General features: G+C 37.2%; 1 protein-coding gene across 3 annotated transcripts in view; it reads left to right on the forward strand.

The window, feature by feature from the left end:
* The window catches only part of LOC126261132 (sphingomyelin phosphodiesterase), a 410,193-nt gene extending 394,526 nt beyond the window's left edge, over positions 1-15,667 (forward strand). For 2 of the 3 annotated variants that reach the window (XR_007546681.1, XM_049958514.1), the window contains one exon: positions 14,474-15,667. Coding sequence is in view for 1 of the 3 variants with exons in the window: in XM_049958514.1 (XP_049814471.1) it covers positions 14,474-14,531 (58 nt within the window). In the remaining 2 variants the exon portion in view is untranslated. Of the gene's footprint in view, positions 1-2,213; positions 2,269-14,473 lie in introns of all 3 variants that reach the window. The other variant, XR_007546682.1, reaches the window with a different exon arrangement.
* The last annotated feature ends 2,255 nt before the right edge of the window (positions 15,668-17,922 follow it).

Below are 17,922 nucleotides of genomic sequence, written 5' to 3' on the forward strand. Positions count from 1 at the left end.
GCAACTTAGATGAAACTGAGACAGTTAATTGAATACCAGACACATGAGGTCACAAATGTAGGGAAATACCCCAAACTGAGTGACAAATGTTGTTGAACATGTGATGTCACCAGATCATGTACCTCACCACATGAGCAGTGGTTGATCCTGTCAGTCTGTCGCCACTGATCATCCGAGCCCAAGTCAAGTATTTCCTTCAATGTGGCTCTGGGCCCACGTCCACAACTTAAGCATATGGGGCTCAGGCCTTGAATCTTGCATTTGACAGAAACATTTTTTCATTGCATTATACAATTATTTGTGTACATTGAGGCACAATTTATTATTTTATTTACTGGCCTTCCAGTCTCTGCTTGTTTATTGCAAAGTACAGTACAACAAAACCTACTATATTGCATTAGAAGTAAATGAATATAAGTTTCCAAATTTCATCGTTACTAGTAAGTGATCTACATTTTATTTACAAAATAATGGCTGGAAGAAAAGAGAGAGGGAGAGAGAGAAAGAGGAGAAGAAGAAGAAGAAGAGACAAAAGAAAAACAACACAAAATTAGAGTGACTTTCACTTGGTTGCAGCAAGGACAATAATTTTGCAACTATTACATCTTGAACAAATCCCATTTACAAGAGGTGCTCACAGTTTGCACCATTCACACGAATGCAAGTATTGCACTGCTCAACCAACCCTTCATGTCCAAGCCAAACCACTGTGCGTGCATCTGGTGACATCACATGATCAACATTTCTCATCCATTTTTGGAGTATTTCTTGACATTTGTAACCCCATGTGTCTCATATTAAATCACTTGTCTCGGCATCATCTACGTCACTTTGAGGGCTTTTAAAAGTTAGTAAGAATCATCCTGTATACTATTGGTTTCATATTTCCAATTGTTTGTGGGAAAAAAAGATTATATAACTGTAAGTAGTATACTGACATAAAGATAGAAATTGTGTGTGGTAATCTTTATGTTCTTTAAACATAAACAATGCAAGTAAATGACATGCAGACAACAGGTAATGTTGCAGTTTATGTATTCAGACATTGTGTGCCCAGTGATTAGTCAAGAACTGGAGATTTGTGTATCTGTTCGAAGTGCGGATCAGTAACGCACTTTTTCTAGGGTACACTGTGTATTCATTCATGATCTTTTCTTGATTCATCATTGTTTGCACGGACTGATTTTTGACCTCTGAAGTAGCAGTCATAATTACTTCTGAGGTAGGAAAGCTCTTGGTATAGGATATTCTTCATAATTTTCTTCATAATGATCGAGAGAACTTGTTTGGTCCAAAGCTGATTATAATAAATGGAAGAGGAATATTTTGTACAATTACACATTTTAGGATAGTTACATCTGTTACTAATGCTCTTATATGCCCAAATTATAGGCATTACCAATATTAAGATCAATGTTTTGACAGGCCTTTGTATTTAACTCAAGTCATTTGTGTGGTTCTAATGTGTGAGGCTGCTTCAGAATGTTGGCCTAGAGACTGTTCATATTTATAATAAGTACATATTGCTGGGAGACACTAGCATTTTAAAATAAGGTACTTATGTTGAAACAACTAAAGACCAAATAAATGCATGTAACAGGAGTAACTGTGGAAATATGTATTTTCTGTTCATTAATGTAGTATTGATGGTCACATACCAAAATTATGAAAAATCAAATTAATTACCTCTCTGATTTGTAGTCACAGCTCATAATAAAGTTAAATATTCAAATACTTTACATTATCGACACACAGGGAGCAATGTTTCATTTTAGGAAATGGAATTATATTATTTTACATTACTGACATATTAAACACACCTACTGCTAATACATGTGGTACCACCCACAAAACACTTCTGCAGCATGTTACTTGCTATTGCCAGTATATACAAAAATGTTTACATTACTCATTCGAGAAAGATTTCTGGACAAATGGATAAAGCTAGACACATGACAAAGTTACTGATTTAAAAGAGAGCTGAGGTTTTTATTACTTCATGAAAAGCTGTTTACCAGATCAATTTAACTTACTGCCTATAATTTGCATTAATAAAATAAAGTTAGCAGCAATTCAACTACTGTTGATGTATCTATTGTAAATATAGGATTAAGTTAATGAGGTCATCCACAGAACAGCATAATAATGGGATTTTTTAGGATACTGTTTTACTATTACATACCCAAAGTAATTGTGTTTTGCATTTTTACAAGGGAGCAAGACATACTGGTGCTTGAGGTGATGGTAGAAATGCTGTTATGGGTGAAGGTATTGTTATTGGTCTCTTTTATTGGAACAGTAGATATAGAACTCACATACATAAATAACATTTCTTACAGTTTCATACTGTAAATATTTTAATGCACATAGAAACTAGAACATTACAGGCTCTGGAGTTTCTGATGTAAAAGAATGTTCCATATCTTTAATTAAAATAGTGATGTGTCACCAACATTTTCATGGTAGCCCACATATGCAGTTAGATTAGACATGTATTTTACTAATTTAAATTTTCATGGGTATGATATGTAAAATTTACCATAGCTTCATGTTGCATGATAGGTGGAGGGTCCTAAAGTTTTATAAATTAAGTGAAATTTTCAAATGTTATTTCTCTCATGTTTACCACATGTGTGTCCACGTATTGCCTGTATTATTTATTGTTCCTTTTAGGTTTACTGTAATATTCAATTATGTTTTCAGAACAGTGAAAGACAATTTATTTTATTAGTATGAAATGGTTAGGGACAGCAAAGTTTATTATCAAAATTTAGGGTCAGATCCAAATCACTTTTAAATGCTAACATTCAAAAATGTATAAATTCTTGCCCAAAATGTGGAGATAGTGATTAAATGAATAAGGAAGAATTTGTTACATAATAATTATATTTAAATTAAAAGGAAGGTCAGTGTTGGCTGTAATATTGATGGTTTATTGATAGCAAAATCGATTTTCAATCACATAGTGATCATCTTCAGTGCTGTGGTGTACAAATTAAACTCATAGGCACTGGTATCAAGTTATTATCAGTAACTAAAACTGAGAAACGATCACAATAACTTGATACCAGTGCCTATGAGTTTAATCTGTACATCACATCACTGTGTGATTGAAAATCGATTTTGCTATCAATAAACCATCAATATTACGGCCAACACTGACCTTCTTTTAATTTAACACATGTGGTTGTTGTGCACATAGGCACTCCATGGAGTTGCCAATCGATAATAATTATAATCATACTAAAAATTATTCATTGCAAACTATATTCAGATAAGGAAGTGAATAATTTTGCTTCAGTGGAAAATAATAAATGTTGCAGGGTACTTCACTCCCTAAGAACTATGCTATGACCCGAAAACCAAATGATAACCTGCTATTTGTAGCTTTCCCAATTAAGACCATCTACCAAGGTGTAAAAGAAATGCTGGTATATAAATGAAGTTTGGTATTTGTAACCTTTATTGTCACGAAACATTTGCAAAACTGACTCAGGTGACATAAAAATCGAGATTATGACTACTGTTGCAACTGTCTTTTAAATAATACTTCCTTATTGACTTTAAAAGTGATTGGTAGTGCTAGAATCCAATATTGGGAAACTCCTGATTTTGTAGATTAAATCTTTTGTAAACTCTCATCACCAGTTTTGTAAGGGCCTCTTTGCTACTGCTGTGGAGTCTGAGTTTGTGAAATGGCTTCTGGTGCAGTACACCATTAAGACAGTTTCTCCTTGCCATTATTACACAGCTATGCCCCAGGGTCAGGTTACAGGATAGGAGAATGAAGGGTTTTAGCAATTCAACAAATTAGTAACAAAGCCAGACAAATGAGTTAAAAAGATTTACTTATCTTTGTGACTTGTCGGATGTTGAGGTCTGCAACACTGCCTGTAATATAACACCAAAAAAGGCCCTCAATGGCTAACTGCAAATAATCACAGGTAAACATCACAGTACACAGCAAACACAATTTGCCACAACTGTCTATTCACTTTTAAGAGTCCACTAAACAATGTTCTCTGTCTATGTCAGGCCTCGACAATGATCTACAACCAAGCGGGTGAGAGCTGCTGTTCTATCTTCCAAGTAGACTTCTTTCTGTTGTCATCTGGTCATTGGTGGGTTTTACTCGGCTGGCAATTGGCCAAGGTGAAGTCAATAGCTTCATCCTCAGCGCTGCCAGTGGTGCTGGTGGAATTCACGCAAGTGCCGAGTCTCCATGACACTGACAACAGCTTGCATCTGTGTACCTGTGGTGCTTTTGTCCTGACTATGTCTTGTTCAGATGACATGGCGATATCCATGGCAAAAAGTGATTGACCTGTACTATACAATTATTTTAATGTATTTTAGACACACTCACAGTGACATGCTTTTAATTATGACCACACCTGGTGATCCACCGACCATGGTTTATGAAAGTGATTAATGTGTAGTCAACGATGATCATTATCGGTCCTTAATTGCATTGGAAATCATGCAAAATGGTGTGGAATGAGGAAAAGAGATTTGTCAGTTCAAAAGTCTGTGTCCTTGTCATCTTAGTTGAAAACTGTGTGATAATAATTTGAGCCAGATGGTTGAAACTAAGATAAAATTGAGGTACCTTAAAACTGTAGACAGTCACTGAAAGATACACCAAGCAGTCCCATCATAATCAGTTGCACTAAAATGGGATGAGAGAAGGAAAACTGTAAGAAAGGACTGGATAATCAGTAAGCTTAAACTGTTAGCGAAATAAAATACATACATAAAAACCGAAATTTGTGTGACAGTGCAGAGAAACAAAGTAGCTGGAGGCCACTCATGGCTCACACTGCAATGAGAGCATCCACTGCCCCTCTCCCCCACCCCCACCCCCTAGCCACATTGTGAGAATATGGGCTACTGTGAGATAACTATCACAGCTGCTATGCAGGGAGTCCTCTTGATATGAAACGAATTCATGGATAAGCCTGCTGCAGCTGATAGATGGATGGGACAGTATGATGGCATATTTCTGACAGGCTTGGAGAGAATTATGCAGCATTTCAGTGGTGCCCTTGATTGCCCTCAGTGTGTTGAAGGTTCTGGTAACCTGCCACGTCCCAGGTTTTCAAAATTTGACATTGCAGTTGCAATTGTAGGTCTGTGCCCAGTCCTCTGAGTTCAGCTTTGACTCCTGTTGCTAATCTGTTGGCAACATCATTTGCCAAAATACCCACATGGCTTGGTGCCCTGATGAATGTTACATGGCTCAAGAGCTGTGGAGGTCATCTAATAGGCCTTGAATATTAGTGACCAGCTGAACAGTTGGTTGTAAAATAGAGTCAGTTAACATGGATGTGTAGGTGTGTGACACAATGGGACTGCATAGTTTGCCAATAGTTGCTGGCGTCTGATCATCAGTACAGAGGGGGGAAATATGAGTTTGGTGTGAATTATGCCCTCCGCCACACACCACTTGGTGGCTAGCAGAGTATATATGTAGATATGTAGATGTAGATCAATAATAGGGTACCAGCTTTCATCAGGTGACTGACTTCAGGGATCATATTGAAGCTACTGCATACCTCCATGGTAGCACTATCCCTGAGACATCCCAGTTTTCTTTACTTATTGTTTGGTGAGGGTTGAATGTATCTAGAGCTTGAGCAGTTGGAGGGATAGGAAATTCTGGATAAAAATGGGGGTAACCACAGAAACCCCACTAATGCAGTGTCAAACAGGATGTGATGGTGCCAGATGATATAAACACACCCTTTGCCAGTCAAAGAACACAGTGATCACATGTTGGCAATGTTCAAAAGTGGTGTCATTTTGAATAATTACGTGGCCTATTAGAGACTGGTTTATAATTAGTAAAAATATGAGTACCTTTTCCCAATTAATACTTTGGAGCCACTGGGGTAAGGGTGATACCCATTCCTGCCGAATACAGGTGGATTGCAGAGTAACCATGTAGATGTAGATAACTAGAGGATGTGTTTTATGCTGTTGTTGCTAAGGTATTTAAGCATTTGAGTGTGAATTTTACCAGGTCTAGAGGCTGTGTTTCAAAACTCTACCAAAGTGTTGCAGATCTCCCATTCACTAAATGGAGCATTGCATGATTTAAGACCATCTCATTTTCTCTACTGCAGCAACTTCTCCAAACCTATCTTCAATGTTTTCAGTGAAAACAGTGGCTTTGTCGTTGCAAAAAATTCTCTGTCAGTTCTGGAGCACACCAAGAAATGGGCAATTTGTGTACATTCATTTCTCCTTGCGTGACTCTCATTCCATCACACAGCCAAAGACTAAAATGTGTCTGCATTGAAATCTTGATTTATGTCTGCTGAGATGGCCATGTGGGCATGGTCACCATGAGTGAGTGTGATCCATTTCATTGTGGGCTGTATGCCCTGATGCCACTAACTCTGACTGAAGACTATTCCTGACACCACCCTGACATGTCAAAGACTATCTGTTGTAGTAGCTGTTGCCCAGAGTCCTAGTGCCCCAGATTGCACAGGCAACTACTTCTCAGCATAAATGGGGAGGCACCAGCAGTGTGATCCCTGAATTGTCAGGGGGTCACAACCAAAAGGGTGTATGATAACCCCCCCACCTGATGAATCTGATACTGTGCTGTAATATTAGGTGCAGAAGATTGCACATGGTGGGTACACTGTGCACGACCGAAGGCTCGCACTTCTGTGAAATTAAGAGTGGAAGGCAAATCCTAAAAGGGGATTGAAAGTAATTAAGCCAAAAGGGTTGAGGGAAAGGTTGTGAAATGTGCAAAAACTGATGGATGCCGAAATAATAGTCTCACCACCAATGTAAAAGTTTGACTAGGTATAGGACCCCTTTTTGTCACCTCTTATGACAGGCAAGGGGTTACCATGAATCTATTCAGGCCCCCTATACCACAGGAACTAATGTGTGGCCAAAACAAGTCATGATTAATGTGGTGCTACTGTGATTGAGTCTGTTGTTGTTGTTGACATCATGATCTTCAGTCCAAAGAATTGTTTTATACAGCTCTCCTATGCAAGCCTCTTAATCTCTGCGATACTACTGCAGTCTACATCTATTTGAACCTGTTTGTTATATTCAAGCCTTAGCCTTCCCGTACAGTTTTTACACTGCACAATTTTCTTCCATTATCAAATTACCAATTGATGTGTCAAGGTGTCTACTATCAATCAATCCCTTCTTTTAGTCAGTTATGCAATAAATTTCCTTTCTCTCCAATTTGACCAGTACCTTCTCATTAGTTAATTAATCTACTCATCAAACCTTCATAACACCACATTTCAAATGTTTCTATTCTATTGCCTGAACTGCATATCATGTACTTTTCACCTTCATACAAGACTACACTCAAATACCTTCAGTAAAGATGTCCTAACATTTAATTTGATATTCAATGTTAACAAATTTCTCTTTTTCAGAAATGTGTTTCTTGCTAATGCAAGTACGCATTTTACATTCTCTCTGCTTTGGCCATCATCAATTATTTTACTGTCCAAACAGAAAAACTTACCTACTATGTTTACTTTCCCATTTACTAAACTAATCCCCTCAGCATTGCCTGAGTTAATTCAATTACACTCCATAGCCCTTGTTTAACTTTTGTTGATGCCTCTATTAATAACCTCTTTTCAAGGAGAAACCAATTCTGTTAATCTGGTCTTCCAAGTCCTTTGCTATCTTTGACAAGATTAAAATGTTATCGGCTAACTTCAAAGATTTTATTTCTTCTCCATGAACTTTAGTTCCCTTCCTAAATTTCTCATTGGTTTCCTCTGCTGCTTAATGTACAGACTGATAACACTGGGGTCAGGCTACAACCCTGTCTTACTCTCTTATAGTCCACCGCTTCCCTCTCATATTGTTCAGTTGTGATAACTGCAGTCTGGTTTCTGTACAAGTTCTAATTGACTTCTTGCTCCCTGTATTTTACTGCTACTACCTTCAGAATTTGAAAGAGGTAGTCCAAGCAACATAATCAAAAGCTTTCTCTAAATCTACAAATGATAATGATGTAGATTTACATTGTAGGATCAGTATTGCCTTGGCTGCACTTACATTTCTCCAAACCCCAAACTGATCTTCCATGAGGTCAGCTTCTACCAGTTTTTCCAATCTTCTGTAAATAATTCATGATAATATTTTGCAACCATGACTTATTAAACTGATGGTTTGGAAGTATTCAACCTGTCAGCACCTGCCATCTTTGGAAATGCAATTTTTACTTTCTCCTTATCTATGAGACATGAAGTGAAATGTATAAAACTACAGCTGCCTGAATATTGAAACAATCAATAGGATTTAAAAATGGGCATCATAATCTACCCATTTGTTATGCCCCAATCTTGCCAATTTAGAAAACTAGAGGTATGATCTTCAATCATTTGTATCTGCATCATCTGAATGCATTCCAGATTGTGGAAGGACATACTATTTAAATAAGGATAGGCTGTCTTGGTGTCATTCTTTCTGGAAATGTAATTTCTGTAAGATAGGTCCATCAGGAAATTAACCACTTGAATGACAGAACTTCTCTGAATTCTAGCCACCTGTTAGATTCTATTAACAGTGGGTCTGTTTAAGGTATATACATATTTTAAAATTTATTCTCAAAGCTCTATGCCTGTAGAAAACAACAGGACTAGTCTTTAAGGTGCAAAGAGCCTGTTGTGTCAGCCTGTTGGTATCCTGTTGACAAAACTTTAAACATCAGCATTTTTCAACTTGTACTGTATGAGGAGAGCTCATAGATACAGTCCTCCACTGTGAGATAAATTTATGGTTACGGAAGCAGCCCACTGAATTACACGAAACTTCTGTAAGTTCTCAAAAGAGTACTTGTTCTTTTCTCCCTTTGTTCTTCATAAGAATTTGTTATACACTAATTAGATTACATATCATCATAAATATTTCATGTATAATAAGAAATAACAAAACATTTTTTGTCAAAATTCCAGTGTCTATTGCAAAAACTTTAAAAAGAAACCAAGAAAAGAGTCATAATAACTGCTGATTTATACAAAGATCTAGCCAGTGAAGCCAATAACTCAACACAATTCATTGATGTGATTCAAATATCAGGTTTTAGCACAGATTTCACTGATTTTACTTGAGTAAATGAAATGTCTGCAGCATGTATAGATAATATTTTTACCACTTATACCTATAATGAGGCAAATAAATTCTGTTTAGATTTAGGGCTTTCTTCTGATCATCAGTTACCAAAAACAATAGAACCTTGCTCCAAACAAACCTACACCGAATGCCAGTTCAGCAAAGAAAATATGAACTCTCTTGGAAAACTTCCTAAAGTTTTTAATGAAACTTTCCCCCTTATTGTAGATCATAAAGAAGTAGGAAATAAAGTAAAGTGGATTACTGAAGGAATAAAAATCTCTAGTGCAAGGAAAAGATGGCTACATAGGGAACCAAAACACAACAAAAGTCCTGCTTCTGTTACCCATGTAAAAAATTACAAAAATATTTTTAAAGAAGTTGTAAAGGGCTGTAAAAGATATAGAAAATGTAATACTATCACTAAAAAGTAAAACATCAGCAGGATGGCATGGGATACCAGCAAAAGTGTTAAAAACAATTTCTAAAATAATTGAGCAGCCACTGAATACAATAGTTAATCAGTCCCTTCAAGAAGATTATTTTCCAAATACACTGAAGTATGCAGTAGTTAAGTCACTGTTCAAAAAAGGCATAAAGGAACATATGGGAAACTATCGCCTAGTCTCTCTTCTTCCATCATTATGAAATATATTTGAAAAGGTAGTCACCATGTTGTTATTGTGGTCTTCAGTCCAGAGATTGGATAGAGTAGCTCTTCCTGCTACTCTATCCAGTGCAAGCTTCTTCATCTCCCAGTACCTACTGCAACTTGCATCCTTCTGAATCTGCCTAGTTTATTCATCTCTCGGTCTCCCCGTATTTTTTACCCTCCACACTGCCACTCGATACTAAATTGGTGATCCCTTGATGCCTCATAACATGCCCTACCAACCGATCCCTTCTTCTAGTCAAGTTGTGCCACACATTTCTCTTCTCCACAATTCTATTCAGTGACTCCTCATTACTTATGTGATCTACCCATCTGATCTTCAGCATTCCTGTTGCACCAAACTTCGACAGCTTGTATTCTCTTCTTATCTAAACTATTGATCGTCTATGTTTCACTTCCATACATGGCTACATGACATACAAATACTTTCAGAAACGACTTCCTGACACTTAAATCTATACTCGAAGTTAACAGATTTCTTTTCTTCAGAAACGCTTTCCTTGCCATTGCTAGTCTACATTTTATATCATCTTTACTTCAACCATCATCAATTATTTTGCTCCTCAAATAGCAAAACTCATCTACTATTGTAAGTGTCCCATTTCCTAATCTAATTCCCTCTGTATCACCCAATTTAATTTGACTACATTCCATTATCCTCATTTTGCTTTTGTTGATGTTCATCTTATATCCTCCTTTGAAGACATTGTCCATTCCGTTCAACTGCTCTTCCAGGTCCTTTGCTGTCTCCGACAGAATAATGATGTCACTGGCAAACCTCAAAGTTTTTATTTCTTCTCCATGGATTTTAATTCCTACTCTGAATTTTTCTTTTTTTCCTTTACTGCATGCCCAATATACAGATTGAATAACATCGGGGATAGGTTACAACCCTGTCTCACTCCCTTCCCAACCACTGCTTCCCTTTCATGCCCCTCGACTCTTATAACTGCCATCTAGTTTCTCTACAAATTGTAAATAGCCTTTCGCTTCAGAATTTGAAAGAGAGTATTCCAGTCAACATTGTCAAAAGCTTTCTCCAAGTCTACAAATGTTAGAAACATACGTTTACCTTTCCTTAATCTATCTTCTAAGATAAGTCGTAGGGTCAGTATTGCCTCACGTGTTCCAACATTTCTACGGAATCCAAACTGATCCTTCCGGAGGTCGGCTTCTACCAGATTTTCAATTCGTCTGTAAAGAATTCATGTTAGTAATTTGCACCCATGACTTATTACACTGATCATTTTGTAATTTTCACATCTGTCAACACCTGTTTTCTTTGGGATTGGAATTATTATATTCTTCTTGAAGTATGAGGGTATTTCACCTGTCTCATACATATTGCTCACCAGATGGTAGAGTTTTGTCATCGCTGGCTCTCCCAGGGCTGTCATTAATTGTAATGGAATTTTGTCTACTCCTGGGGCCTTGTTTCAACTTAGGTCTTTCAGTGCTCTGTCAAACTCTTCACGCAGTATCGTATCTCCCATTTCATCTTCATCTACATCCTCTTCCATTTCCATAATATTGTCCTCAAGTACATCGCCCTTGCATAGACCTTCTATATACTCCATCCACCTTTTTGCTTTCCCTTCTTTCCTTAGAACCAGGTTTCCATCTCTTGATATTCATACAAGTGGTTCTCTTCTCTCCAAAGGTCTCTTTAATTTTCCTGTAGGCAGTATCTATCTTACCCCTAGTGAGACAGGCCTCTACATCCTTACATTTGTCCTCTAGCCATCCCTGCTTAGCCATTTTGCACTTCCTGTCGATCTCATTTTTGATACGTTTGTATTCCTTTTTGCCTGCTTCATTTACTGCATTTTTATATTTTCTCCTTTCATCAATTAAATTCAATATATCTGCTGTTACCCAAGGATTTCTACTAGCCCTCATCTTTTTACCTACTTGATCCTCTGCTGCCTTCACTATTACATCCCTCGAAGCTACCCATTCTTTTTCTTCTGTATTTATTTCCCCCATTCCTGTCAATCATTCCCCAAAGCTCTCCCTGAAACTCTCTAGAACCTCTGATTTAGTCAGTTTATCCAGGTCCCATCTCCTCAAATTCCCACCTTTTTGCAGTTTCAGTTTTACTCTACAGTTCATAACCAATAGGATTGTGGTCAGAGTCCACATCTGACCCTGGAAACATCTTACAATTTAAAACCTGGTTCCTAAATCTCTGTCTTACCATTATATAATCTATCTGAAATGTTCCAGTGTCTCCAAGCCTCTTCCATGTATACAGCCTTCTTGATCCAAGTGTTAGCTATGATTAATTTATGTTCTGTGCAAAATTCTACCAGGTGGCTTCCTCTTTCATTCCATATTCACCTACTACTTTCCCTTCTCTTCCTTTTCCTACTATCGAATTCCAGTCACCCATGACCATTAAATTTTCGTCTTCCTTCACTATCTGAATAATTTCTTTTATCTCATCATACATTTCATTGATCTCTTCATCAGCTGCGGAGCTGGTTGGCATATAAACTTGTTCTACTGTGGTAGGCATGGGCTTTGTGTCTATCTTTGCTACAATAATTTATTCACTATGCTGTTTGTAGTAGCTTACCCACACTCCTATTTTTTTATTCATTATCAAACCTACTCCTGCAGTACCCCTATTTGATTTTGTATTTATAACCCTGTATTCACCTGACCAGAAGTCCTGTTCCTCCTGCCACCGAACTTCTCTAATGCCTACTACATCTAACTTTAACCTATCCACTTCCCTTATTAAATTTTCTAACCTACCTGCCAGATTAAGGGATCTGACATTCCACACTCCGATACGTAGAATGCCAGTTTTCTTTCTCCTGATAATGACGTCTTCCTGAGTAGTCCCTGCCCAGAGATCCAAATGGGGGACTATTTTACCTCCTGAATATTTTACCCAAGAGGACGCCATCATCATTTAACCATACAGTAAAGCTGCATGCTCTTGGAAAAAATTACGGCTGTAGTTTCCCCTTGCTTTCAGTCGTTCGCGTTATCAGCGCAGCAAGGCCGTTTTGCGTAATGTTACAAGGCCAGATCAGTCAATCATCCAGACTGTTGCCCCTGCAACTACTGAAAAGGCTGCTGCCCCTCTTCAGGAGCCACACGCTTGTCTGGCGTCTCAACAGATACCCCTCCCTTGTGGTTGCACCTACGATACAGCTATCTGTATCACTGAGGTGCACAAGCCTTCCCACCAACAGCAAGGTCCATGGTTCATGGACCATACAAATTCAAAACTTCATAGAAACATTTAAAATAATCTCAAAAAATCAGTATGGATTTAAAAAAGGCAAAACCACAGTATCCACTATAATTAATTTAATTGATAAAACTTGCTCATTTGTAGACAACTCACTGCACGCCACCGGAATTTTTTGTGACCTATCGAAGGCCTTTGATAGTGTGAATCACTCCTTGCTACTCTGTAAACTGGAAAAGTATGGAATTAGCAGCACAGTATTAGAATGGTTTAAGTCCTATCTCAGCAACCAGAGACAAAGAGTGGTTATATCATCAGAGAGAGGAATTTATACTTCAAAATGGGAAACCTTTTCACATGGAGTACCTGATGATTCTGTCTTAGGTCCCATTCTGCTTCTGTTTTACATAAATGATCTGCTACTTAATATTGAGTGTTACTCAGTATTATTTGCAGATGACAGATCTCTAATCATTGAAAGTAACAGTACTGATCAAATTCCACAAACTATATTAAATACTTTAGAAAAATTAGATACCTGGTTTGAATTAAATGGGTTAAAATTAAATGGTATTCAGGTCACTCACAGAAACCAGGATTTGCAGGAAGCTAGCTGTCTGAAATTCTTAGGAATGCAACTAGATAAAAATCTGTCATGGGGATCACATATACAGTGCCTTGCAAATAAATTAAATAGCCTAGCATTTGCAATGAGGATATTGTATAATGCTACCAGTATGGGCATAAGAAAAGTAGTCTATCATAGCTACTTTGAGTCATTAATAAGTTATGGAATTGTATTTTGGAGTAATTCAAACCATATGTGTCGTACTCTAAAACTTCAGAAAACCATCATTAGAAATATGCACAATGTATGGCGAAGAAAATCATGTTACCCATATATATATATATATATATATATATATATATATATATAAGCTGATTATCTTTGTACACAGTAACCCTGATTTATTTGAAGGGAATTATTTTCAACACGATTAAAACACCAGAAATCAAAATAATTTTATGTTGCCCACCCACTGTTTAAAACTTTATGCTCAAACTCCACATTATATGGGTATGGAAATTTATAACAAAGTAAAAGGAAGAGAACTGCTCAGCATAAATTTAGAAACACTGAAAAAATCCTTATGTGAATAACTGTAGCAGAAATGTTACTATTCAGTAGAAGAATTCATAAATGACAATTTGAAAATTTGAGCAGGAGAGGTCAAGTATTTAGGAAAAAGTTTGTTACTTTTGAAGAGAAATTATTAATTGCTTAATTAAGTAATTATGCAGTACCATATATTATATTACTGATACCATAAGGAAAATTCTGAACCAGTTTTTGTGTTTTGATGACTCTCCTGTACATTAAGTGAATGGCTTGAAATTGTATGTTACGAGACAATAAACTTCTATTCTAGTCTACTCTGTATAAACCAAGCAAATCTAATAACGTATTGTTTCATTTACAGGATGTCTGTTATAATGGCCATTCCTTCTCTAGCATATCAAATGCTGGGATTTGGATAGATAATCGGCAATTTGCCAACATAATCTACAAAAAATGCAGTGCAAAGGAAGCTCAGTAAAAGTAAACCATTGGCAGACAAACCTCCAAGCATTTGTACCACACATTTTGCTGTTTCTCAGGGACTACATAGGAGGTAATTTGTGAATAATCAAAACATGCCTTTACAGTGAATGTGCATTGTGATGACAGGTGACACAAATAAATTCTCTTTGTGAAACTGTTATGTTTGTAGCTGAGCTGCAATCATCTGTCAGTTAATGTGCATCTCAAATAGAAGATACATGCAAACACATTTCTTGTGTTATTAGTAAGAAATAATACTCATGAACTAAAATGTGTCAGTGAAACTGCACCATACATTTCATTAGAAATATTACAAGTGCAAACATGGAAGAACTATTGTTGACATCGTTCCACAACGTGGAAGAAGGGAGAATATTAAATTGAAGATTCTTGCACTCATTTAAGTCATATCAAATGTGTTGCTTGATTCCTGTAATTTAGTTAAAATTTTTTTCACTACTGTAAGATATTTTGTCCAAGTGCACTAAAGGAAATCATGCATTATAAGGAGCTACTAAGAAATGTCATGACAAGATGCTATCCCTGTTTTAGCTATTACTGTTCTTTCTTTTTTTTTTTTAAGAAAATTGAAATCTGCAGAATTTTTGACTCATAAGTATGAGTGTCACATTGTAGATATTGTATCAGGTGACAGAGTAAGCCTCATATTTTGTGATTAGTGATATTTCATTGTTTGAGCTGAAGAAGAGTTTGCAGGTGGCAGTTACTACAGCTTGATAAATAAGATGCCTTCAAAAGGCTCTAATTTAATACCATTATGCAGCATGCCTGTTATATCAAATGATTTCATATGCGTTTCAATAATATAGCTGTATTCTTCCTTGATTGGTTTTACCAAATGTGATGTAACTGTAGGCAGTAATTTATGAGAAAGTATTTGTGTTTTGTGATGATTAAGTCATAATTCTGTGATTGTAATAGAATTATTGTGAAGATCCAAAGAAAATATAAATGTTGTTTATATAAAAATATTTTAAATGTTGACATGTGATTCTTGTTTCTATGTATTTTTACATGTTGTAAAATAAAGATGACTACAAGTATTACTGCAGATTGTTACAGCTTTTGAATTGGTACTCCAATCCTGAATTAAGCTTATGATATCACATTTAACAAAGTCATGTGACATTTTGATTGAAGACTGCACTTACCTATTTATCACCAATTAGGAGTTCTGTATACAGTCAATCGTTGAGTAGTAATCAGCAAAAGTAAAAGGTATTTTGCAGTCAGTGACTTATCAAGGCAGGCTATAGTGTCAGAGTGGAATAGAGCTTACTACATTTTCACTATTAAGCTATATTACTACAGTGCATTTCAGAATTCTTCATCTACTGATGAAACATTTTTGCAAATACAGGTAATTCCATAATACATGTTAACTACACCAGAAAACTGATTTTCTTAAAATAAAAAGGATTGGTAATGTGGCAATGAGTGCATAGTGAATAATATTGGGAATGAAAGGCTGCATTTTCATTTCTAAGTCACATGATGTTATTTGATAACTCAAATAGGATGAATATGTGCATTTTTACATAAAGATTTAGGCCTCCACATGGGCTCCTCTCATTCTGGAGTGTGAATGAACTATCACCTTTTTAAGCTTCTGCACTCTGTCCCTCTCTCTTCCTTCAGGAACGAGCTAATAGTTTATTAATTATTTCGTTTGGGGTACATGCAACTAGAATTTAAGTAACATTCAAGACTCAGAGAACATGCTGGTAAATATGACTGCATTAATATATGATTAGTACAGGGTGTCTATAATTAAAGTTCCAGTTTCAAAGCACTGTAGAAAGAGAACCACTGCTCAGAATCACGTCAAATTTGAGCAGCATATTATTGACACAGGGTGAAATGTTATGTCACAAGAAAAAAAATTTAATGAAAATTTTACCAATAGAAAGCACTCCCTCCTGCAGTGTGATGGCCACACATTTGACAGATATCAAATCAACTGCTTTCCTACCTCTGCAAAATTGCACTTCAGAAGACCCTGTCTCTTCAAATTTTGTAGTCATTTTCTCTGGTCCCTTAGAGACATCAGACCAGTCCCTTTTTTCATACCCTTGAATGCCTAGGACTTCTGCATGGCTACTGGAACACAGTCACCATCCTTGTAAAAGAGCTTTATCTGCTGTGCACAATCCTTCATGAAGACAGTCTTGTTGGGCATCTCGGACACAAACTGGGGAACAGCTGTCTGCTGTGCATCTGTTTGTGTTCGTATTCTGATGCTTACAGTGCAATCTATTGGTCAAATTTTTGTTAATTTTTTCTGATACATTGCATTCCTCCTGCGACAATAATATGCTGTTCAAATTTGATTTTATTCTGAGCAGTGGTTGTCTTTGACAGTGTTTTGAAATTGGAACTTAATTATGGATACATTGTACATTAATGGTTGCATGTTTCTCAGTATCCTGATGCAAGATTTTCAACTGGAAGCTACTTCAGTGACACGTGTGTTCCATTCCTAGCATACACCAGTTACTGAACCAGGGGAATGGGACATACAGTTTACTGTGGAATGTGTAGTAACTATGTAGTCCATGAGATTGGTCCAAAGTAACCCAAATATGGCCTTATTCAAGAAGCACTCAATTACAATGGAAAATAAGAGGCATGTCTGTCAGGTCTGGAGCAGCGACAGCTAGTGCCAATGGAGGGGGTGGGACAATGTGCTGGATGCGCACCAGAGCACAGGGTTATAATGCACAGGTTTGCTCGAGGGCGGTGGGCCCACATGGTGCCCAATGACAGCACCAGAGAGGAGAGTGCCATCGCCATCTTGACATCATCATCATCAGCAGGCAAGTCACAGTGATGGGGTGGGAGGGCTGGACCCACCAGTGATGGATGGAGAGAGGTCCAGTGGAAGAGCATGCTTGGCTGCTGGCAATGAAGCATCTCAGTTGGGCTCCACTCCTCCATAGACGTGAAGCAATAGGTGCTCAGAAAATGGAGAAGGGTGTCATCTCCAGCCAAGACCCCACAACAATTTTTTTCATGTGGGAGTTGAACGTATGCACTAGCAGTTCCGCCTCACCATCTGATCAAGGGTGGAATGGTGGAATTGTAACATGATGAATGCCATGACAGGAACAAAACAATAGAAAGTTGTGAGAAATGAACTGGATCCCATCATCAGAAAGTAGAGTACAAGGCAACCCCTCATTGGAAAAGGCCCCTATGAGCATATGAATTGTCACCTCAGCCAATGTCAACTCATACCAGAGAATGTAAGGAAACCAGGAAAGTGCACCCACTGCCAAGAGCCAATAGGAATTTAAGAAGGGACCT

Source organism: Schistocerca nitens, chromosome 1 (assembly GCF_023898315.1).
Source record: "Schistocerca nitens isolate TAMUIC-IGC-003100 chromosome 1, iqSchNite1.1, whole genome shotgun sequence".
Lineage (NCBI taxonomy): Eukaryota > Metazoa > Arthropoda > Insecta > Orthoptera > Acrididae > Schistocerca > Schistocerca nitens.